This window comes from Macrobrachium rosenbergii, chromosome 14 (genome assembly GCF_040412425.1).
Source record: "Macrobrachium rosenbergii isolate ZJJX-2024 chromosome 14, ASM4041242v1, whole genome shotgun sequence".
Classification (NCBI taxonomy): domain Eukaryota; kingdom Metazoa; phylum Arthropoda; class Malacostraca; order Decapoda; family Palaemonidae; genus Macrobrachium; species Macrobrachium rosenbergii.
In genome coordinates this window covers 29,891,893-29,916,405 of record NC_089754.1, presented here as the reverse complement: position 1 = coordinate 29,916,405, position 24,513 = coordinate 29,891,893, and the positions used below count along the sequence as shown (strand labels likewise).

The following is a 24,513-nucleotide window of genomic DNA, read 5'->3' as shown; positions in this document are numbered from 1 at the left end:
GCCCGTAGTGTATCACAGCGCGAGCTTCGACCTCAGCCAGTCAGCGGTCAGCAAGCATCCAACCTCCTGCTGACCATCTTGTATATAGCGGGCAAGACTCACCGCGACTCTACTCTCGTCTTTCAGCGTGAACTCGATCAGTAGAGCCGAGCAGAACGTGACCGAGAACAATAGTAAGAACGAGTTTCGCCTGATGAATAAAAACTCTACGGAAATTGAACGCCACGTTTCAGTTACCGGAGTAGTTACTCTTACTGTTAATGTGTATACTTTTCTTAAATAAACATTGGCGAGTTACTGGCAGAACGCAGTACCTTGAAAAAGTAATAATAATAATAATAATAATAATAATAATAATAATAATAATAATAATAATAATAATAATAATAATAATAATAATACAAAGACAGAATATTAAAATTACTTGTTAGTCTTGACTGTAACCGGTTATAGATAAATTGTACTTCGACTAACTACTCGTCTGGTGAATTATATTAAGGCAAATAAAAATTAAGGAGGACTTTTGTCGTTACAGTAACCACTACAACACCACCAGACGAGCATATGGAAACCAAACATGGACCAAGCACTGCAGTTCCAGCTACATCAACTCTTGGAAAAGTTTCATCAACTCCTGAAGAGTTCTCAAGCACTGTAAACCAACCATCAACTTCAGTCACCCCTGAGTCGATCTCAGAGACAGACACAGCTGATCAGTCAACAGGAACAGCTGTAGAAATCACAAAAACAACAACTGATTTGTCTCCTTCTGCATTCAGAGAACTGACCTCGGCAAAATGGACTCCACAGCATCTGAAGAATTAGGCACTACAGCAAAAGGGAGTTTGACTTCGAGCAATGAAGGTATGGTTGTTTATGATTTTTTTAAAATATACTTAGATATTTTTTATGGTACCTCTTATCATACGTCCTCCTCAAGTAAATAGCTATCACTTTACTTGAATCTGTTTTAAAAAAAAAACTGCATATAATTTACTGAATATATCTTTAATGTTGCGCGTGGAAGACATTAATGGCAGAAAACTTTAAAATATGATTTTGATTGACCCATTAATTACTATTTCCACAAATAGTACATTTTTAATGCCTAATTTTTTAACTACTGGAAGGATAGTAGATGGTTCATGTGCTTTACTAAGCTGTGTCATCGCTTACTTTTGTAACTTCAGATGAGAAAGCGATTGAGAAACTTGAAAAGAAAGCGAGCGAGCTTAAAGGGATGGTCACAGCTAAAAGAAAGAAATTATCGATTCTCAAGAAGGCCGCGAGAATCCTGTCAGGTCTGACAGCTCTGCTTGCCAGGAACAGACTGAAAAGAGATTCCCCCTCTGTCTCGTTATTCGAGTTAAAGAGACCATTTTTCATTGATCTGAGTGGTCCGGATAACGTCAGGATAACTCCTTACTGTGATATAAATCAGGAAAACGCTCTGAAAGGTACACCAGCCTTTCTGTTGTTGAAAATGATGAATGACATTATGTTTATTGCTGAGGGACCAACCGAACAATTTGATTGTCTCGTTGCAATGCTCGAGGAATTTCAAAATCTATTAGGAAACGAAATTTTATATATTCCATCGTCTGCCAACAGCGAAATAAGAGAAGCCATCCGGAATGTCAACTCTTCTGTTCAGAACTTGAATGAAAGTGCCAAAAGTGCATTGAAGAATATGGAAACAGAACTATCAAATATAAGCAAGGATTTTGAAGAAAAAGGGAATATAGACACATTAACAAATAAGGCTGCATTTATAACGTGAATATTGAAAATGCGATTTGCTTTATACTAAATTAACTTATAATCTTTGACTCTCAGGACATCGGAATATTTTTGTCTGTACTGAAGTGGAAGAAAGTCTGGAAAAATTAAAGATTAAATAACTGCCCAATTTTAATATCCTCATAGGTTTAGTTTGACTAGAATTTCTAGCATGTTATTTATACCTGAAGCACCAGACATTCCGTTCTTTGAAGGCCTTGAAAGCGATAACCTTATAACTGCCACGTAAGTCAATTTCACTATCTTGGTATATTAGTAACACAAAAGACATATTAGTGAACAAAACTCTCAGTTACCAATTTTCAAGAACTATGTACTGGAGAAGGGGTCTCTACCACAGTGCAACTCTCAACAACAACAACATAAACAATACACAGGGACTCAAGCTCAACAACTAAATTACTATATACAACAATTGAACAAGCATTCTTCAGCATCTGAAGATACAGGTACCTTGAGAATGACCAACCATTACAAAAGACCAATTCCCTCAAGCAGATGTATGAAGAAGTAACGAATCTACCACTACAGTAAAGTTCAGTGAGTCGGAAGGATTGCTACTGCAACCTGGCAGCCAGCTTATTAAAAGTGCGTCCGATTCGCCACTTTTATGATAGCATAGAAAACAGTAGCTCATGGAATTACCAAATAATGATTATTATCTCAAATCTATCCTTCGACTACTTAATCAGGTCTGTCTCTCCCTTCATTCCTGTCAATATTTCCACATAAATCACACTTCAATATCCCAACATCTTCCATTTTCTCCACTGACCAAACCCCTTAATAATACTATTTACTATCTTTACTCCTTCAGATGAACGCCTTTCTCAGAAAACTTCCACACCACCATCTGCTTTATACACCTACGCAAACGGCTTATTATTAGTGTCGAAAACTCGTAAACAGTGCGCCATTCATCTTTATATTACTTGCACTGTTTTGCTTCGAGAACGCTGACACTCATCATTTCTGATACCTCTCTCACTCCATCTGTCCAGCAATTTCTGGGATTGAATGGAAATCTACTTATTCACCGAAACGGTGTAATTCCAATGGCTACCATGTAAGGGCAACTTCTTAATTCCCGATATATCTGCACGTGTTTTATGATGAAAACCTTGAAGTCGAGGTATGGAATTAATGAAAAAGTATCTTATCGTATCTGGGTTTAAACTCGTGTTAGCAAGTCTAAGACGAGTCTAATTCTTGACCCTTTTCCCTAACTCAAAGCCAAAGAATTCATCTCTGCCTGTATGGTTATGTACCAGGGAAGGTCACATATTTCACTGGAACCAGTATAGAACTTACCTCACTGTGGTCACAATGTTGGTTATTCTTGTGTTTGGCTCAAATGTTAATAAACTTCTGGTCACATTCACCCTGACAGTATGTGTACATTAGTCACAATGAATTCATAACATTCTTTTCTTGAAATCACTTTCTGAATATTTTTGGGGGTTAACAGGTATTCAGTATACCAATAAAATCATCTTTTAACATATTTATTCCTTTAGAGGCCAGTTAGATTCAAGACTGGGTCGTGCTGTTGAAAAGTAGGTTTTTAATCGAGAATAAATGTAAAAAATGAATCTTCTCATTAGCTCTTAGCCCCTTCACCGAAAATCTTGAGCAACACAGGACAAAGCATCGTCAGTTTGGCCATCAAACGAAACGACCACGTCTTCATTGATCACTTCTCACCCATGGAACATTATCTTCGCCCAAGGAGACGAAAGTATCGACAGCTTCTGGGAAATGGAAAACGACAGCTTTACAAACAACTGCAGGTACAGAAAACCCAGTTTTCTTTAAGGGGTTTAAGACTCTGAAAAGTTATTCTCAGTAGCCTCTTGAGATTAGGCCAGGTGTGGGTCATCTTGTCTCTCCCTCTCTCTTTTTTTGCCGTGTACCTGTAGGTCTGTCTGCCACTGCTGTCAGTTTGTCCCTCAGCATTTCTTTCCTTTTCTGTCTGTTTTTCTGACAGTCTGTTAGCTAACGAGGTGGCAAGTGTGGAATAAATATGATTAAATCATCATGCTTTCTATGATTCGAAAATTGAAAAATGTTTTACTTACAAAATTGGTCTTCATAGACATCAGTGAAGACATCAGTAATAGATTTCATAACTGCGATACATGCTTCTTCCGAAATAGAATTTATATTTGCAGCAGCTATTTCTTTTGCAATTAATGCTACTTTTGCAGCAGATGCTATGGAAGCCGCAGATGTTTCTGAAACAGCCACATTGATGGCTGGGTCAATGGCAGAAACAAAATTGTCAACACAAACGCCTTTTCCAACTACTAAGCTTTTGTCCTTAACTCTACGAGTCTTATCCTATTTTTCAAAGTGATACTTCAGTCAGAAGCTACAACAGGTTTTACTGTTATTTAGCCCGTTTTCAGTCGATAAATCTGACTTGAATGAGAGGAAACATTTATTGCCATTGCATATAAAACAGCCAGTGTACATATACTTACATATACTTTAAGCTCATTTAAAAGATACTTATGGTTTCATTCCAATATCAAAGGTATTAGCAGCCCTATATATCTGCATTCTGTTTAGCCTGATGTGTAAATTCATGTACAATGTAAACCGTGCAAACTTAATTTAATTTTCAAAAAAATTCTCTTTGTATTTTCAGCTGGGCCCAATGTGACAATTGCCGAAGAAACCCCAGTATCTGAATTGACAACAGTCTCGAAAATAACTGATGTTGAATTGAATGAAACAACAAGAAAAACATCGATCGTAGAACCAGAAGATGAAACAACTGCTCTGGGGAATCAAAAATTAACGACGGATTCTGTGCCATCAGAGACCGGAGGTCAATCTGAAGGTAAAACGCATTTGTCTCTTAATTTTAATTGCTTTGATAGGCTTAAATATATGTAGTGGTTGTTGATAACCAAGGCAGAGAATTGCATTTGAGATAGAACTTCCAAATGGCTTCGATTTCTGTAAATATTAAGAAAAAGAATATACTGGCAAGGTTTCACTGTATTGTCACCTTTTAAAAATGAAATTGAATGTATCTCTGAATTTAGGACTTGATCAAAAGGATGAATTTCTGAAACTTTAACTGAAAATTATAACTTTTTTTATCTCAGCAGTTTGTTCCAAGTAACCCGGATGTTATAGAAATAACAGAGATTTTCATATACTTACGTAGTTTCTCATTTGTCTCCTATGAGCGCATTTAAAAAAGTAATTATGGTTTCATTCCACTGTCAAAGGTATTTGCAGCCATATGTATCTTCGTGCTGATCAGCATAATGTGTAAATTCATGTAAAATGTAAACCGTGTAAACGTTATTGAATTTAAAGAAAAAATCTCATTGTCTTTCCAGCTGAGCCCAACGTGACTATTGCCTTGGAAACCCCAGTATCTGAATTGATAACAGTTTCGAAAACAACAGATGGTGAATCCAGTAAAACAACAAGTGAAACGCAACCGTAGAACCAGAAACCCCAGTATCTGAATCGACCACAGTTTCGAAAACAACAGATGGTGAATCCAATAAAACAACAAGTAAAACGCCAACCTTAGAACCAGAAACTCCAGTATCTGAATTGACAACAGTTTCGAAAACAACAGATGGTGAATCCAGTAAAACAACAACAAGTAAAACGCCAACCGTAGAACCAGAAACCCCAGTATCTGAATTGACAACAGTTTCGAAAACAACAGATGGTGAATCCAATAAAACAACAACAAGTAAAACGCCAACCGTAGAACCAGAAACCCCAGTATCTGAATTGACTACAGTTTCGAAAACAACAGATGGTGAATCCAGTAAAACAACAACAAGTAAAACTTCAACCTTAGAACCAGAAACCCCAGTATCTGAATTGACAACAGTTTCGAAAACAACAGATGGTGAATCCAGTAAAACAACAACAAAAATAAATCGCCAACCGTAGAACCAGAAACCTCAGCATCTGAATTGACAACAGTTTCGAAAACAACAGATGGTGAATCAAGTAAAACAACAACAAGTAAAACTTCAACCTTAGAACCAGAAACCCCAGTATCTGAATTGACAACAGTTTCGAAAACAACAGATGGTGAATCCAGTAAAACAACAACAAGTAAAACGCCAACCTTAGAACCAGAAACCCCAGTATCTGAATTGACAACAGTTTCGAAAACAACAGATGGTGAAACCAATCAGTAAAACAACAACAAGTAAAATGCCAACCTTAAACGCCAAAACCAGAAACCCCAGTATCTGAATTGACAACAGTTTCGAAAACAACATATGGTGAATCCAGTAAAACAACAATAAGTAAAACGCCAATCGTAGAGCAAGAAACCCTAGTATCTGAATTGACTACAGTTTCGAAAACAACAGATGGTGAATCCAGTAAAATTACAACAAGTAAATCGCCAACCATAGAACCAGAAACCTCAGCATCTGAATTGACAACAGTTTCGGAAACAAGAGATGGTGAATCCAGTAAAACAACAAGTAAAACACCAATTGTAGAACCAGAAACCCCAGTATCTGAATCAACTACAGTTTTGAAAACAATAGATGGTGAATCCAGTAAAACAACAACAAGTAAAACGCCAACCATAGAACCAGAAACCTCAGCATCTGAATTGACAACAGTTTCGAAAACAAGAGATGGTGAATCCAGTAAAACAACAAGTAAAACGCCAACCATAGAACCAGAAACCCAGTATCTGAATTGACAACAGTTTCGAAAACAACAGATGGTGAATCCAGTAAAACAACAACAAGTAAAATCCAACTGTAGAGCCAGAAACCCCATTATCTGAACTGACAACAGTTTCGAAAACAACAGATGGTGAATCCAGTAAAACAACAACAAGTAAAACGCCAATTGTAGAACCAGAAACCCCAGTATCTGAATTAACAACAGTTTCGAAAACAACAGATGGTGAATCCAGTAAAAATACAACAAGTAAAACGCCAACCGTAGAACCAGAAACTGCAGTATCTGAATTGATAACAGTTTCGAAAACAACAGATGGTGAATCCAGTAAAACAACAACAAGTAAAACTCAAACCGTAGAACCAGAAACCCCAGTATCTGAATTGACAACAAGTTTCTACAGTTTCGAAAACAACAGATGGTGAATCCAATAAAACAACAAGTAAAACGCCAACCGTAGAACCAGAAACCCCAGTATCTAAATTGACTACAGTTTCGAAAACAACAGATGGTGAATCCAGTAAAACAACAAGTAAAATGCCAACCGTAGAACCAGAAACTGCATTATCTGAATTGACAACAGTTTCGAAAACAACAGATGGTGAATCCAGTAAAACAACAAGTAAAACGCCAACCGTAGAACCAGAAACTGCATTATCTGAATTGACAACAGTTTCGAAAACAACAGATGGTGAATCCAGTAAAACAACAACAAGTAAAAAGCCAACCGTAGAGCCAGAAACCCCAGTATCTGAATTGACTACAGTTTCGAAAACAACAGATGGTGAATCCAGTAAAACAACAAGTAAATTGCCAACCGTAGAACCAGAAACCTCAGCAACTGAATTGACAACAGTTTCGAAAACAACAGATGGTGAATCCAGTAAAACAACAAGTAAAACACCAATTGTAGAACCAGAAACCCCAGTATCTGAATCTACCACAGTTTCGAAAACAACAGATGGTAAATCCAGTAAAACAACAAGCAAAACGCCAACTGTAGAGCCAGAAACCCCAGTATCTGAATTGACAACAGTTTCGAAAACAACAGATGGTGAATCCAGTAAAACAACAAGTAAAACGCCAACCGTAGGACCAGAAACCCCAGTATCTGAATTGAATACAGTTTTGGAAACAACAGATGGTGAATCCAGTGAAACAACAACAAGTGAAACCCCAACCGTAGAACCAGAAACCCCAGTATCTGAATTGACTACAGTTTCAAAACAACAGATGGTGAATCAATAAAACAGCAACAAGTAAAATGCCAACCTTAGAACCAGAAACCCCATATCTGAATTGACAACAGTTTCGAAAACAACAGATGGTGAATCCAGTAAAACAACAACAAGTAAAACGCCAACCAGAGAAACCAGAAACCCCATTATCTGAATTGACAACAGTTTCGAAAACAACAGATGGTGAATCCAGTAAAACAACAAGTAAAACACCAACCGTAGAACCAGAAACCTCAGCATCTGAATTGACAACAGTTTCGAAAACAACAGATGGTGAATCCAGTAAAACAACAACAAGTAAAACACCAATTGTAGAACCAGAAACCCCATTATCTGAACCACAACAGATTCGAAAACAACAGATGGTGAATCCAGTAAAACAACAGCAAGTAAAACGCCAACCGTAGAACCAGAAACCCCAGCATCTGAGTTGACAACAGTTTTGGAACAACAGATGGTGAAACCAGTAAACAACAACAAGTAAAACGCCAACCGTAGAACTAGAAACCCCAGTATCTGAATTGACAACAGTTTCGAAAACAACAGATGGTGAATCCAGTAAAACAACAAGTAAAACACCAACCTTAGTACCAGAAACCCCAGTATCTGAATTGACAACAGTTTCGAAAACAACAGATGGTGAATCCAGTAAAACAACAAGTAAAACACCAATTGTAGAACCAGAAACCCCAGTATTTGAATCGACAACAGTTTCGAAAACAACAGATGGTGAATCCAGTAAAACAACAACAAGTAAAACGCCAACCGTAGAGCCAGAAACCCCAGTATCTGAATTGACTACAGTTTCGAAAACAACAGATGGTGAATCCAGTAAAACAACAAGTAAAATGCCAACCGTAGAACCAGAAACCTCAGTAACTGAATTGACAACAGTTTCGAAAACAACAGATGGTGAATCCAGTAAAACAACAAGTAAAACACCAATTGTAGAACCAGAAACCCCAGTATCTGAACCAACTACAGTATCGAAAACAACAGATGGTGAATCCAGTAAAACAACAACAAGTAAAACGCCAGCCGTAGAACCAGAAACCCCAGCATCTGAGTTGACAACAGTTTTGGAAACAACAGATGGTGAAACCAGTAAAACAACAACAAGTAAAACGCCAACCGTAGAACTAGAAACCCCAGTATCTGAATTGACAACAGTTTCGAAAACAACAGATGGTGAATCCAGTAAAACAACAAGTAAAACGCCAACCTTAGAACCAGAAACCCCTGAAGTATCTGAATTGACAACAGTTTCGAAAAAACAGATGGTGAATCCAGTAAAACAACAACAAAAACGCCAACCTTAGTAACCAGAAACCCCAGTATCTGAATTGACAACAGTTTTCGAAAACAACAGATGGTGAATCCAGTAAAACAACAAGTAAAACGCCAACCTTAGAACCAGAAACCCCAGTATCTGAATTGACAACAGTTTCGAAAACAACAGATGGTGAATCCAGTAAAACAACAACAAGTAAAATGCCAACTGTAGAACCAGAAACCCCAGTATCTGAATTGACTACAGTTTCGAAAACAACAGATGGTGAATCCAGTAAAACAACAACAAGTAAAACGCCAACTGTAGAACCAGAAACCCCAGTATCTGAATTGACTACAGTTTCGAAAACAACAGATGGTGAATCCAGTAAAACAACAACAAGTAAAACGCCAACCGTAGAACCAGAAACTGCAGTATCTGAATTGACAACAGTTTCGAAAACAACAGATGGTAAATCCAGTAAAACAACAACAAGTAGAACACCAACTGTAGAACCAGAAACCCTAATATCTGAGTCGACTACAGTTTCTAAAACAGCAGATGGTGAATCTAGTAAAACAACAACAAGTAAAATGCCAGCTGTAGAACCAGAAACCCAATTATCTGAATTGACAACAGTTTCGAAAACAACAGATGGTGAATCCAGTAAAACAACAAGTAAAACGCCAACCGTAGAGCCAGAAACCGCAGTATCTGAATTGACAGCAGTTTCGAAAACAACAGATGGTGAATCCAGTAAAACAACAACAAGTAAAATGCCAACTGTAGAACCAGAAACCCAATTATCTGAATTGACTACAGTTTCGAAAACAACAGATGGTGAATCCAGTAAAACAACAACAAGTAAAATGCCAACTGTAGAACCAGAAACCCAATTATCTGAATTGACTACAGTTTCGAAAACAACAGATGGTGAATCCAGTAAAACAACAAGTAAAACGCCAACCGTAGAACCAGAAACTGCATTATCTGAATTGACAACAGTTTCGAAAAAAAACAGATGGTAAATCCAGTAAAACAACAACAAAAAACGCCAACCGTAAAACCAGAAACCCCAGTATCTGAATTGACAACAGTTTCGAAAACAACAGATGGTAAATCTAGTAAAACAACAAGTAAAACGCCAACCGCAGGACCAGAAACCCCAGTATCTGAATTTACAACAGTTTCGAAAACAACAGATGGTGAATCCAGTAGAACAACAACAAGTAGAACTCCAACTGTAGAACCAGAAACCCCAATATCTGAATCGACTACAGTTTCGAAAACAACAGATGGTGAATCTAGTAAAACAACAAGTAAAATGCCAACCGTAGAACCAGAAACCCCAGTATCTGAATTGACAACAGTTTCGAAAACAACAGATGGTGAATCCAGTAAAACAACAACAAGTAAATCGGCAACCGTAGAACCAGAATCCTCATCATCTGAATTGACAACAGTTTCGAAAACAAGAGATGGTGAATCCAGTAAAACAACAACAAGTAAAACACCAATTGTAGAACCAGAAACTGCATTATCTGAATTGACAACAGTTTCGAAAACAACAGATGGTGAATCTAGTAAAACAACAAGTAAAACGCCAACCGCAGAACCAGAAACCCCAGTATCTGAATTGACAACAGTTTCGAAAACAACAGATGGTGAATCTAGTAAAACAACAAGTAAAACGCCAACCTGTAGAACCAGAAACACCAGTATCTGAATTGACAACAGTTTCGAAAACAACAGATGGTGAATCCAGAAAAACAACAACAAGTAAAACGCCAACCTTTGAACCAGAAACCCCAGTATCTGAATTGACAACAGTTTCGAAAACAACAGATGGTGAATCCACAAGTAAAATGCTAACCGTAGGACCAGAAACCCCAGTATCTGAATTGACAACACTTTTGAAAACAACTGAGGCTGAATCCAGTACAACAACAAGAAAAACATCAATCGTAGAACCAGCAGATGAAACAACTACCCTGGGAAATCAAAAATTAACGACGGATTATGTGTCAACCAGCAAACCAAAGAACGGAGGCCAATCTGCAGGTAAAACGCGTTTGTCACTTAATTTTAATTGATTTCGTTTCTTTACCTCTTTAGATCTTCAGCTCAAAATCCTTATGGATAAAGCCAGTAGGCTATAAACCCAAAGGGAAATGAGGACTTAGAATATTACGCTAGATATTAACGTATTTAGTCGTAATTGATAACTAAGTGGAGCATTGCATTTGAGATAGAACTTCCAAATGGCTTCGATTCCTGTGAATATGGTAAAAATGTTGTACTGGTAAGGCTTCATTGTACCATCTCTTTATTTAGGACTTGATCCATTAATTTTTTCTTTTTACTATGCGAAAAATTATAACTTTTTTATCTATGAGGAGTACATTGCAAATAACTTGCAGACTGTCGAAATAAACAAATATTGTCATTTAGACTAAATTTTGATAATGATTTTAGACAAATATTTTATTAGGTGAAAATTACTAAATATTTATCTGTCTTAATCTTATATTTCCATGCGCCAGTAAAATCCCGTGCGAAGTAATTATTTCACTCCATGTTTGTGTTAAATAGGCTAGGCAACAGAAGATTATACAGTTTGATAAATCTATGTACAAATTCAGCAGCTATATATACTTCTGTTATGAGTGAAAAATATATATATATATATATATATATATATATATATATATATATATATATATATATATATATATATATATATATATATATACATTATATGTATATTATATATATATATATATATATATATATATACAGTATATATATTGTATATATATATATACATGTATATATATATATATATATATATATATATATATATATATATATATATATATATATATATATATATATATAGAGAGAGAGAGAGAGAGAGATTACTCTCCCATTCTGGATTCGTTAACCAGTAAGCAGCTCGTTCCTTCACTAAACAGTCAGACCTCTTCTGCTGTTTTGTGCATAGTCAAAGTCGACGTCCTCCCTCAGAAAACGTTAAAGTTCTGCTTTTCGTTTTCCAACACATTACTTTTTTCTACGATTGCTTAGAATTTCATGTTTCAGGGATATTCAGTTTTTTAAATGTTTTAATTATGTATATTGCTAATTGTTATAATTTGTGTCGTTTTGCAACTTTGATGAGACAGTTTAAAAATTCGGCCAAAAAATCATGAAATTGAATCCTGGCTGTTTGACGTTTTAACCCCCCCCCCTCCCAGAATGATTTCCAGTTTTGTAAATGTTGTAACTGTGTTTATTCATAACTTTTATAATTGTATCTTTTACAACCCATATGATGCGACACAATGTCACGAAAATTTGGCCAACTAACATGAAATGGCACGCTGGCTGTTCAATTTGATTGCCCCCTCTCCTTTTTGAAACTTTTTTTTTCAGTGCTTTGAGTTCAGGGGTTGGGGGGGGGGGAGTGCAGTATATAAGTCTATACAATTACGAGCTAAATTAATGTTTAACTCTTAAGTTTACGATTGATGGTTGTTTCATCAACAACAATCAAGCATTTCTAGTGATACCTATTAGCACCATAATTTTTACTTGTTATCATATATGTAAATTGAAAGTACCATGTAAATAATTTCCTTATCAAGGACTTTCTTACATTAACCCAAAAAATCACTTGTATTTAATGACTGTAAAAACATTAATCATCATAATTAAGTAATTTAATTTTAAAATAAATTTATTTTTAAATATGGGAAAGAGAAAACTGCTCATTCCAAAATTATCATATTTTTGGACTTATGTGAATATTAACTGTAATGACTATTAACTGTAATTCATGAATAATTTTAAATACTTTGGCAAAATACTGATAATTATTTGTAATTTATTCTTCCAGGAAGCCACATATACGAACACGAGTAAGTATACTTTTTAATAATTTATCTTGAAATATACATTTCGTTTTAAGGGAAATTTTGAAATAGATTGAGAGATTTAGAAGCAAAATATTTAATACTTGAAGAAGCTAAAATAATGTTGTTAAGTTATATTATTTGATTCCAGCATTGCATACAGTATATATGTATATATATATATATATATATATATATATATATATATATATATATATATATATATATATATATATATATATATATATATATACACACATACATATACATATACCCATATATACACACATTTATTTTGACATTACATATACAGTTATATTAATATATATATAGTAAAATGTTTATAAACAATTATTACAGTTATAATTAAATGTATATTGTATACAATTTATTTTGAGATTACATATTCATATATTAACTAATATAGTAAAATGTTTATAAACAATTATTACAGTTACAATTAAACTTGATTGTATACAATAATATAATATAAATATGCATAAAAATATATATATACTATCTATATAATAAACGCCATCGTTATAGTATAACCCCAAGACAAACCCTATTCCACGTACTGTCCTCCTACTTTTGGTTCACCCTACATATATATATATAGATACAGTATAATATAAATATACATATGTAGATATATATATATATATTATGTAATATATATATATATATATATATATATATATATATATATATATATATATATATATATATATATATATATATGTATATATAAATGGATGTATGTATGTGTGTGTGTTTGTGTGTGTATGTATGGAATGTAAATTTATATTCCAGCATAACTCTGAAACGCATTGAGCAATTTCAACCAAACTTAGTATACATATGACTTACTATCTGGAAAAGAATACTGTGGGGGTAAGACATCACTAGCACCTAAGGGAACCAAAGGACACCAAAGGGGTGGGGTTGGGAAGGGCTTCCCTGAAATGGGGCTGGTTCTGCCCGTAGACTTAGAAACTAAATAAACTTTACGGGCTTATCATACCTTATTTCGGTATACATATGACTTACTAACTGGAAAAGAATACTGTGGGGGTAAGACATCATTGGCACCAAAGTGGGTAGGCGTTGGGAAAGGGGTGATATGCAAAAATAACCGAAAACGATAGATATTAGGGTCTAATCCATAGTTTTCGAGGTCGCTGAGATGAATAGTGACACTCCCAGTGCCCTTTAAGTCCAATTCAGCCCCGATAGGAAAGAGGGTGAGAAGGGGTGAAAAATAAAATGTAAAAAAGATAGATATTGGTGTCCAATCCATAGTTTTCGAGGTCACTGGTTTGATATAGTGACACTCCCAATGCCCTTTACGTACAAGTTCAGCCACGATAGGAATGGGGTGTGAGAATGGGTGAAATATAAAATGTTAGAAATGTTGGGCAATGTAATTGAAGCAACTATTTTAACAGGAAAGGGGAGAGAGAGAGAGAGAGAGAGAGAGAGAGAGAGAGAGAGAGAGAGAGAGAGAGAGAGAGAGAGAGAGAGTGGGAGGGAGAGGAAGTGAGAGAAAGAGAGTAGAGAGGGTGTTAGGGAGGAGAAAGAGGGAAAGAATGAGGGAGAGAGAGTCTATCGGTTGTCATTCAGAGTTTTCCCGGGCAGCACCAGGTTGGTCAGCTAGTGTGTGTATATATTTGTGTGTGTGTCATTCAGAGTTTGTTAGGATGGTCAAAGTTAATGATCTTTATTCAAACAATAATTTGGACGTCAGTAATTGGTCACCCATGTGTGCCCTTCTCATAATCCTTGAGTAAGCATCCTAAAATGTCAAATTCTTGACCCCGTGCTAAAATTTACATATATGGTGTTAATCTAAGACAACGGTATAATAATATATTACTGCTTTAACTGTGTTACTAAAATACATTGTTAAAATCAGTTAATAAGTTAATTTATCAAGTTAATTCTTTCTCTCCCTCCAGGCTCGCGAACTGTTGATAGTCATGCAGATCATAAATTGAGAGATAAGAAGAGATTGTAAATGATATTATATATATATATATATATATATATATATATATATATATATATATATATATATATATATATATATTATATAGCAAATAATTTTTAATATCCTATTCACTCTGCCTCAGAAATAATATATTTTTCATATATGTGAGGCAGAGCAAACTGATATTAAAGGACATTTTGTATCTTAATGCTTGTCTCATGAATCACGGTGATGTGATAAAATTCATTCATACATAAATATATAATATATGTATGTATGTCCCGTGTATAAAATATATTTATATATATATATATGTTAATCTCTAAGACAAATATATGATAATATATTACTGATGGCTTTAACTGCAGCCTCGGACTTCATAGAGGTATAAAATACATTCAGAGAGGCAAAACACATTATCCATGAGACACCCCGGGAATAAGTCAATGGATAATTTATCAATACACGTTAAACAAAGCCACTTCCAACATCTTCTAAAAACATAACAGACACCTCCCACGTCTCAACTGTCGACCTAACCGCCTGTCTCTCTCCTCGCTGCTGGGAGAAAGGGAGCTGGGGATTTGGTACGATGTACACATTCGTTACCGGGGTCTAAGATGTCAGGCAGGGCAGCCGATCGAAAACCCCAACGCCAAATCAAAGTCCTTCAGAAGAAGGCATCGTGATTACCCCATAAAAAATGGGAAAAAGCATTTAAAACGAAGAAGATAAGATAATATATATATAAATATATTATATATATATATATATATATATATATATATATATATATATATATATAAACATACATATGTGTGTGTAAACATAGATGCATATTAAATAAAATATCAGCTACATACATATATATATATATGTATGTACGTATGTATATTTGTATATATGTATGTATGTATGTCAGTACTGGATATTCCACCTCATGGGTAATATGTTTTTCAATCATATTATTAGTAGTCTTTATGTTAATACTATCATTTATGCATAAATATATTATTATATATAAATGTATTTGCTTGTTCTGTATGGAACCTTTTATTTTTTCTTATTTACATCCCTGAAAGTAACATGAGGCACAGAAGCAATACAGAAATAAAGATAAAAGTATATCATTTCATGGAATGGTTTTGTCTTGCAGTTTAAGACTAATGTTTCAGAAAACTTTGTAGGTAATTTTTCATAGACTGAGGATGATATTTGATCTTGATATAAAACATTGTTGAACCTATGCTATTCTTTAAAAATTATAAATTATGCAACCACTGTGACCATCCAGTTATTTGTATGTTAGAAAAAGAAAATGTTCTCAAAAGAAATCAGTCATACTTTCTTCTTTTTTTTCCCTTTTCAGTAACTATTTTCTTTTAGAAATTGTAACTTTTACATGAATATGCAAATGTCCCACCATGAAAAAATGTGATTTGCGTTATCCCGTAAAGAGTAAAAAGAAAGTGTAACCGCTTTTGTTGATAGAATTTTCATCACTGACACCACAAAATGTAGCACTTAATTTCAGAGGAGTGATTATATCGCATAACTGACACCTGGACCCGTGAATTATTAGGCTTTGACGCTAATATGCCTCTGTAATGCCGGAGTGTCATAGTGTATTAGTCTTCCTAATGGACATTGTAACGGGGACAGAGATTTTTGATAATTTGGAGGTTGTCTTCGTATATATAGTTCGTTTTTTTACTTTCTCATGGGTCGATGCTGTAAATACATACATATGTATGTGAATGTATATATATATATATATATATATATATATATATATATATATATATATATATATATATATATATATATACATACATATATATATATGTATATATACACACATATATATGCATGCATGTATATATATATATATATATATATATATATATATATATATATATATATATATATATATATATATATATATATATATATATATATATATATATATATATATATATATATAATTGTTTCTGTAAAAATACATGTATTAATCTTTCCTGAATGAAAATAACAATTTACTTAATAAATTCTGTATAGTTTTACATGAATAAGTACATGCTAATGCTTTTTTTAAACAATATTTATTTACCAGTAAAGAAACATAAGATTAATATATAAAAAAATTATCGTAATCTCTGAGGAAATTCAAATTAATTTACGTGAGTGTCAAAGAAACCTTTATATCACTATAACTATCTAGATAAAAACCAGAAATCAAATGACCAAAAGGAGCCAAAGAAATGCGCAATAAAGTAAATAAGTAAAGACGAACATAAAGTGTGCCTCAAAGCGACACACCTTCCATCATCCCATTCCTCCAAAGGTTTCCCTCCGCGCCAGAAATATTCCCTCTTCAGAGAGATCTGATTAACACTTTTGACGAAAAAATTCCTTCACAGATTTGTGGGTAGGGTCAGGTGGTGGGGGGAGGCCCGGGGGTCGGGTGTCTGAGTATCCCTCTCTAAGGAACGACGGTTCAGAAACTCTTTTAGGAAATGAGATGCAAAAAGCAAATATGCCTTGCCTTAATTAGAATCTCTTAAAAGTCGTAAGTTTCCCTGATCGATACTTCTCTTCAATGAACCTGCAGTTCTTAAGAATTTCTTCTGATTCATATTTTACAGTTTCTAAAAAATAGTTTTAATTTACGTAGAACACTGGTGGTTTACAGTAAAAAATAGATGTTACATTTAAAAGGCCCATGAAAAGCAATACTTTTCTTAAATGAAACTGCAGTTCTTAAGAATTTCTTCGGATTCGTATTTTTAAGTTTCTAAAAATAGTTTCCAGTTACGTAGAACACTGATAGTTAAAGTAAAAACACTTAAAAGGCGCATGAAGAGTAATATTTTTCTTAAATGTACCAGCAATTAGTAAGAATTTGCTCTGGTTTATATTTTACAGTTTCTAAAAAATTGTTTTAAATTACGTAGAGCACTGATATATTACAGTAAAACTAGATATTATCTTTATAAGGCCCATGAAAATCAAGCCTTTTCTTAAATGGACCAGCAGTTCTTAAGATTTTTCTCATATTCAAATTTTTCTTATTTAAGAAAACAGTTTTAAATTTCACGTAATTCTGACAGATTTCAGTAAAAAATATATCACGTTTAGAAGGCCCATAAAAACTCTGTTAAGACAAAACAATATATTTCAAGAAACAATACTTCATTCCTGATCACTGGTGAATGTGTACAGGTGGCAAATGACCAGAGTATTTATATGGAATATGCAAGTGTGGAATAACGTCGTCGGAGGGCGCTGGTGTTCCTGTGATGAAAGGGTCAACTCGACGACGCTTCAGTCTTTGTTTGCTCCCACTTGGGTCAAGACTGCTGGGTGTACTCGGAAGAGCACTTGCCTAAGAAAGGGTCTGAAGAATTTCAGTTTCCTCCTGACACATTCATGTTCTGTGTTACTGATGTTGGCGGATTCCACAATCTTCATTTTGTATAGGGAGTTACTTTTAGGAAAAAGCCCAGACTCACTAAAGCTTATGGTATGGCCAGTACCCTCATGTACGAAAATCCCCAAGGTTTCTGAACCATATCGTACTGATCGTTTATGCTTTATTAACCTCTGTGAGATGGATCTGCCAGCCTCCCCTACGTATATCATTACAGTTACTGCATGAGGTTTTGTAAACGCCGACAACAGCTTGTATTTAAATACACATTAAAAAAACATACAGATGAATTTAGGATAGTAAAAAGCAAAGCATTTATCAGATCTGAGGTATTCAGTTGTTTATTTTTAACGTATTGAACCTAATTGGGCTTCATCTTATCTTAAAAGTCTGTTTTTTTTCTATTAAGGAAATTTGGGATATATTTTGTCCACTTTTGTTGATAGCCTTCTCGATAACATACGCTGGGCAGAGTGATAGGGTCACATGCTGACTAATTGTATTAAATCTTTATCCAGATACCCATGTGGACAAATCTTGAGCCTTCGAAGAAATAGATTGTCCAATCGTGATCTTTACTGAAAAATCGTAACTTTGGAAGCTGATGTAAGGAACAATGATAGTAGGCCTGCTTATATAGGGAGAACTCATTTTGTGTCAATTCCCATAAGATTAAATAATCTAGGAAAGACAGTTTAACGTTTTTTCCATTTCACTTTTAAATTTAATGGTTGGCATATATAATTTATTTTGAAAAATCATTGACATAATCTGTTCCTGATCTCTGAAGGTCTTCGAACAGCAACCCATAAAACCACAGGGAATGGCAGTGTACAAGAGTTACCATGGTAACGAATGTTTACATCGAGTCACGGGATGTCCAAGGATTCTGGAGTAAAGAAAAACGCAATTCAAAATCTATGTATCTTAAGCCTTACGCCTTCCACGAACACCAATACATTTTACAAAGATTTATTTATGTCTACAAGGAACATATAAGGTATAAAACAAAAATTAAAAAGTTGGTAAATCAAAGAGAAAGAGCAAAAACTCAAAGATCTTGTTCAGAAAGTATTGGCTGCATTACAACCTTCGCATTCCAAAACCCTTATAAAAAGGATGAACTGGTTACCCTTCAGATGAATAAATTACACAACAGAGTAATATATATACATCGTAATAGTGAGATTTATTTATGCCACAAACAGATTTTTATATTTTACAGTTTGTATAGATAGACAGAGATATAGATAAATAGATATGTGGATATTTGGTTTTCTGTATAGAGAGATAATAGATAGATAGTAGATAGACAGACATGATATTTGGGATTATATAGATAGATAGAGAGAAATATTATTCCCAACACTCCCTCTCTCTCGTTGCAAGATTCATTTGCAATAATTATATTAAATAACAATCTAAAATAGACGGGACTTTTGTATATTTCATCTATATTAAAAAACTCGTAAAATATTATTCTAACTTTTTAGCCCAGAAAATCGAGAGGTTTCAAAAATAAGCAAACAGCAGTCCATAAGAGGTAGGGTACCGTATAAGTAACACCCTTTTGGCGGGAAAGATCCTCGACTGTGATTGGTTATTGATGACATCGTCATACTCAGATTTGATTGGAGGCTTTTGGTGTTTATTACGTCTACGTGCGGATGTTGCCACATGTTGCCGGTAAGTAAATTTCGAGAGAGATTTTTCGGAAAGTTAAGGTGATTTCTTGTATTTATATTGATCATATTGCTGTACAATGTGAAAATGTATATTTACCATAAATAAAACTTAATGTTGATCACGTATATAGTGATTTCTTTCGTATTTCTTTCTTGTGAACGGTTACCAGTTCACTTAATTTTCTTATGTCTCTGCGTTGTAGCCAACTTCGGCTGAAAGATATCTCTAAATTATGATTTGTTTTCTATGGGTTGGAGAGCCATTTCTCTATAATTACTTTAAATATTACGTAAAAACCTTACAAAATATCCATTTTAATAGGTGTGCAGGTTTTACAAACAGATTTAAGACAACCACAATTAAAGATTTTACCTTGTTAGAGTCTTCATTCCAGTGTCCTTGTTGAAGGCGTGGCTCGATGTTCATCCTAGTTTCTATAGAAACCAATCTCACCTTTGGGCTGCTGTTTCAAGACCCTCCGAAATTACTATATTTTTTTTTTAATATAAACTCTTCTGAGAAATAAAAATATATAATATACACCCTAAAGAGATTTTATAATCCAATGTATTTGATAAATTTATTTCTGGATCAACATAGCCCTATAAGGAAATATATACTGTATGTATGCATATATATATATATATATATATATATATATATATATATATATATATATATATATATACATATATATATATATATATATATATATATATATATATATATATATATATATATATATATATATATATATATATTTATCCATATATATGTTGATCCAGAAATATCTTTATCTATCTATACAAACCCAAATATCTACATGTCTGTCCTATCTGTCTGTCTATATTGTGCATCTATCTGTCAAGATGATAGATATTTATGTGTATTTGTGCAGATATATAGATAGGTAGATAGATAGATATTAGATAGACAGATTGATAGATGAGTAGGTTTATATCAACAGATATATATATATATATATATATATATATATATATATATATATATATATATATATATATATATATTTTTCAATTATAATTAATTATGAGCATATATCGCGGATATGGATTTAGTCTAGATATATATATAATATTTGGTTTGAGGATTTGAAAAACAGCATTTTGGAAAATCCATGAACAGCAGCGCATAAATTGAGGTGTTCCGCCTAACGTCGATCGGTTGCCATGGAAACATAAAGCCACGCCTTCAACAAGGACACTGGAGTGAAGACTCTAACAAGGAAAAGTCTTTGTTTGTAGTTACCATAAAACCTCTTATAATAACCGAACAACTATAAAAACGTATATTTTAGAATAATTTTAAATAATAGGACACGTACAAGAGAACAATTTCTCTCAAATCCGTAGATAACAAATGATAACATAGAGATATCTTTCAACCAAGCTTGGCTACAATGCATCCTTTTCATTCAGAAACTTTAACAAAAATAAGCAAGCTGGTCACCCTTTAGAGGAAAGAAATGCGAAATAAATCACTATATACATGAGTAATATTTAGTTTAATTAATGACAAATATACATTTTCATATTTTACAGCAGTATGATCAATACAAATACAGGAAATCGTCTTATATTTTCGAAAAATCTCTTTCAAAATTTCCCTTCAGGCAACAAACGGCAAAAACCATATGGTGTATGGTTACATTACTAAGTAACCAATCAAAGCTGACATTGATGACATCATCAACGGAATGATGACATCATCAACAGCCAATCAAAGTCGAGAATCTTTCCCGCGCAAAAGGTGTTACGTAAGAGGAACCCTTCCTCTTATGGACTGCTGTTTGCTTATTTTTGGAACCTCGTGGTTTTCACGGCTTGAATAAATCTTAATTTTCTTATTTTTTTTTATTTATTTAGTTTTTAGAAGTTTCACAGATAAAAAAAAACATTGCAATTATCATCAATGTTAGATTGTTATTTATGTGATTGATGCAAAAAATCTACTTTTTTGGTTGCATCATTTCACTTCTCAGGGAGTCCTGAGAGAGAGAGGAAGAGATGTCATTATAATTTGTCCTGATTCTCATTATATTTATTTCTGCTATTGTTATAAGAAAGGTCATGGCAAAATTTAAACAATAATAATGTTCACTTCATGAAGTTTATTGCAATTTCTTGCTAATATAGAAGTCCTGACACCTTAATTGTTTAATTATCTTCTATAGTATATATATATATATATATATATATATATATATATATATATATATATATATATATATATATATATATATATATATATATAAAACTTTAAGAAAAATAAGCCAGCTGGTCACCCTTTAGAGGAAAGAAATACGAAATAAATCACTATATACATGAGTAATACTTAGTTTAATTAATGACAATTATACATTTTCATATTTTACAGCAGTATGATCAATACAAATACAGGAAATCGTCTTATATTTTCGAAAAATCCCTTTCAAAATTTTCCTTCAGGCAACAAATGGCAAAAACCATATGGTGTATGGTCGCACACAACTAAGTAACCAATCAAAGCTAACACTGATGACATCATCAACAGCCAATCAGAGTCGAGAATCTTTCCCGCGCAAAAGGTGTTACGTAAGAGGAACCCTTCCTCTTATGGACTGCTGTTTGCTTATTTTTGAAACCTCGTGGTTTTCACGGCTTGAATATTTAATTTTCACAGATAAAGAAAAACATTGCAATTATCATCAATCAATCTTAGATTGTTATTTAACGTGATTGTTGCAAAAAATCTACTTTTTGTTGCATCATTTCACTTCTCAGGGAGTCTTGAGAAAGAGAGAGAGAGAGGGAAGAAATGTCATTATAATTTGCTTATTATTTTATTATATTATAAGAAACCTAATAATGTTCGAAATTATTGCAATTTCTTGCTGGTTTTCAATTATCTGAATAAATCTTAATTTTCTTATTTTTTTAATTTATTTAGTTTTTAGAAGTTTCACAGATAAAAAAAACTTTGCAATTATCATCAATGTTAGATTGTTATTTAATGTGATTGATGCAAAAAATCTACTTTTTGTTGCATCATTTCACTTCTCAGGAGTCCTGAGAGAGAGGGAAGAGATGTCATTATAATTTGTCCTGATTCTCATTATATTTGAAATTTCCTGGAGAATTATCACCGAAGGAATTTATATAAGTCCCACTGAGCGGGGAAATTCAACGCTCCATTTAGCTGCTACTGTTATAGGAAAGGTCATTATGAAATTTTTCAAAATTTAAACAATAATAATGTTCACTTCATGAAGTTATTGCAATTTCAACGACTCCAGTGGACGTGCTAATATAGAAGTCCTGACACCTTAACTTGTTTAATTATCTTCTATAGTATATATACAATCATGATATATATATATATATATATATATATATATATATATATATATATAAAACTTTAAAGAAAAATAACCGAGTCTGCACTGTTTTTCCGTCGTGAGCTGGAAACCCTTTAGATAGTTCGAAAGAAATGAAATTTTCATCACACCGAAATAAATCACTATATACATGATCTCCGTAATACACGAAGGGGAATTTATATAAGTTTAATTAATGACAATTATACATTTTCATATTTTTAGACGGCAATTACAGCAGTATGATCAATACAAATACAGGAAATCGTCTTATATTTTCGAAAAATCCCTTTCAAAATTTTCCTTCAGGCAACAAATGGCAAAAACCATATGGTGTGTCATGGTCGCGTCCCAGTGGTACAATCTAAGCAACCAATCATCGGAGATACTAACACGACATGATGACATCATCAACAGCCAATCAGAGTCGAGAATCTTTCCCGCGCAAACGGGAAAAAACAGGTGTTATTTATACGTAAGAGGTGGTAACCCACTTCCTCTTATGGACTGCCCAGTGTTTGCTTATTTTCACTTATAAACCTCGTGGTTTTTCAGATACGGCTTAATTTTCTTATTTTTTTAATTTATTTAATTTTCAACAGATAAAAAACATTGCAATTATCATCAATCTTAGATTGTTATTTAACGTGGTACCTTCACTTATATAAATTCCTCTTCGGTGATTGGAGATACTGCAAGAAATCTACTTTTGTTGCATCATTTCACTTCTCAGAACTCTTGAGAAAGAGAGGGAAAAAACAGAGCAGAGGAAGAAATGTCATTACTATCCACTGAATTTGTCATTTGCCCAGATTCTCATTATATTTATTATATTATAAGAAAGGACATGGCAAAATTTAAACAATAATAATGTTCACCTCATCATGAAATTATTGCAATTTCTTGCTAATATAGAAGTCCTGGAGACCTTAACTGTTTAATTATCTTCGTCCCAGTATGTATATATATATATATATATATATATATATATATTTGTAGCTTCATGATTGTATATAAATATATATATATATATATGTAATGATTTATATATATATATATATATATTTATCATATATATATATATATATTTGATATATATAACGACATTTGTATATATGAT

General features: G+C 33.4%; 2 protein-coding genes across 2 annotated transcripts; both read left to right on the top strand.

Moving 5' to 3' along the window:
- Nucleotides 1-556: 556 nt before the first annotated feature.
- On the top strand, nt 557-2,000 carry LOC136845582 (uncharacterized). The gene is made up of 2 exons (XM_067115749.1): nt 557-864; nt 1,191-2,000. Exons 1-2 carry the CDS (start codon nt 798-800, stop codon nt 1,778-1,780), a joined length of 657 nt encoding a protein of 218 aa, XP_066971850.1. The 5' UTR covers nt 557-797; the 3' UTR covers nt 1,781-2,000.
- A 1,126-nt stretch (nt 2,001-3,126) lies between these two features.
- On the top strand, nt 3,127-14,928 carry LOC136845517 (mucin-2-like). The gene is made up of 13 exons (XM_067115696.1): nt 3,127-3,189; nt 3,530-3,590; nt 4,451-4,645; nt 5,315-5,695; nt 6,162-6,461; nt 6,619-6,831; nt 6,998-7,725; nt 7,814-8,024; nt 8,274-8,936; nt 9,097-9,951; nt 10,110-10,682; nt 10,843-11,058; nt 14,870-14,928. The coding sequence occupies exons 1-13, from the start codon at nt 3,127-3,129 to the stop codon at nt 14,926-14,928; spliced, it is 4,518 nt and encodes a 1,505-aa protein (XP_066971797.1).
- Nucleotides 14,929-24,513: the final 9,585 nt, after the last annotated feature.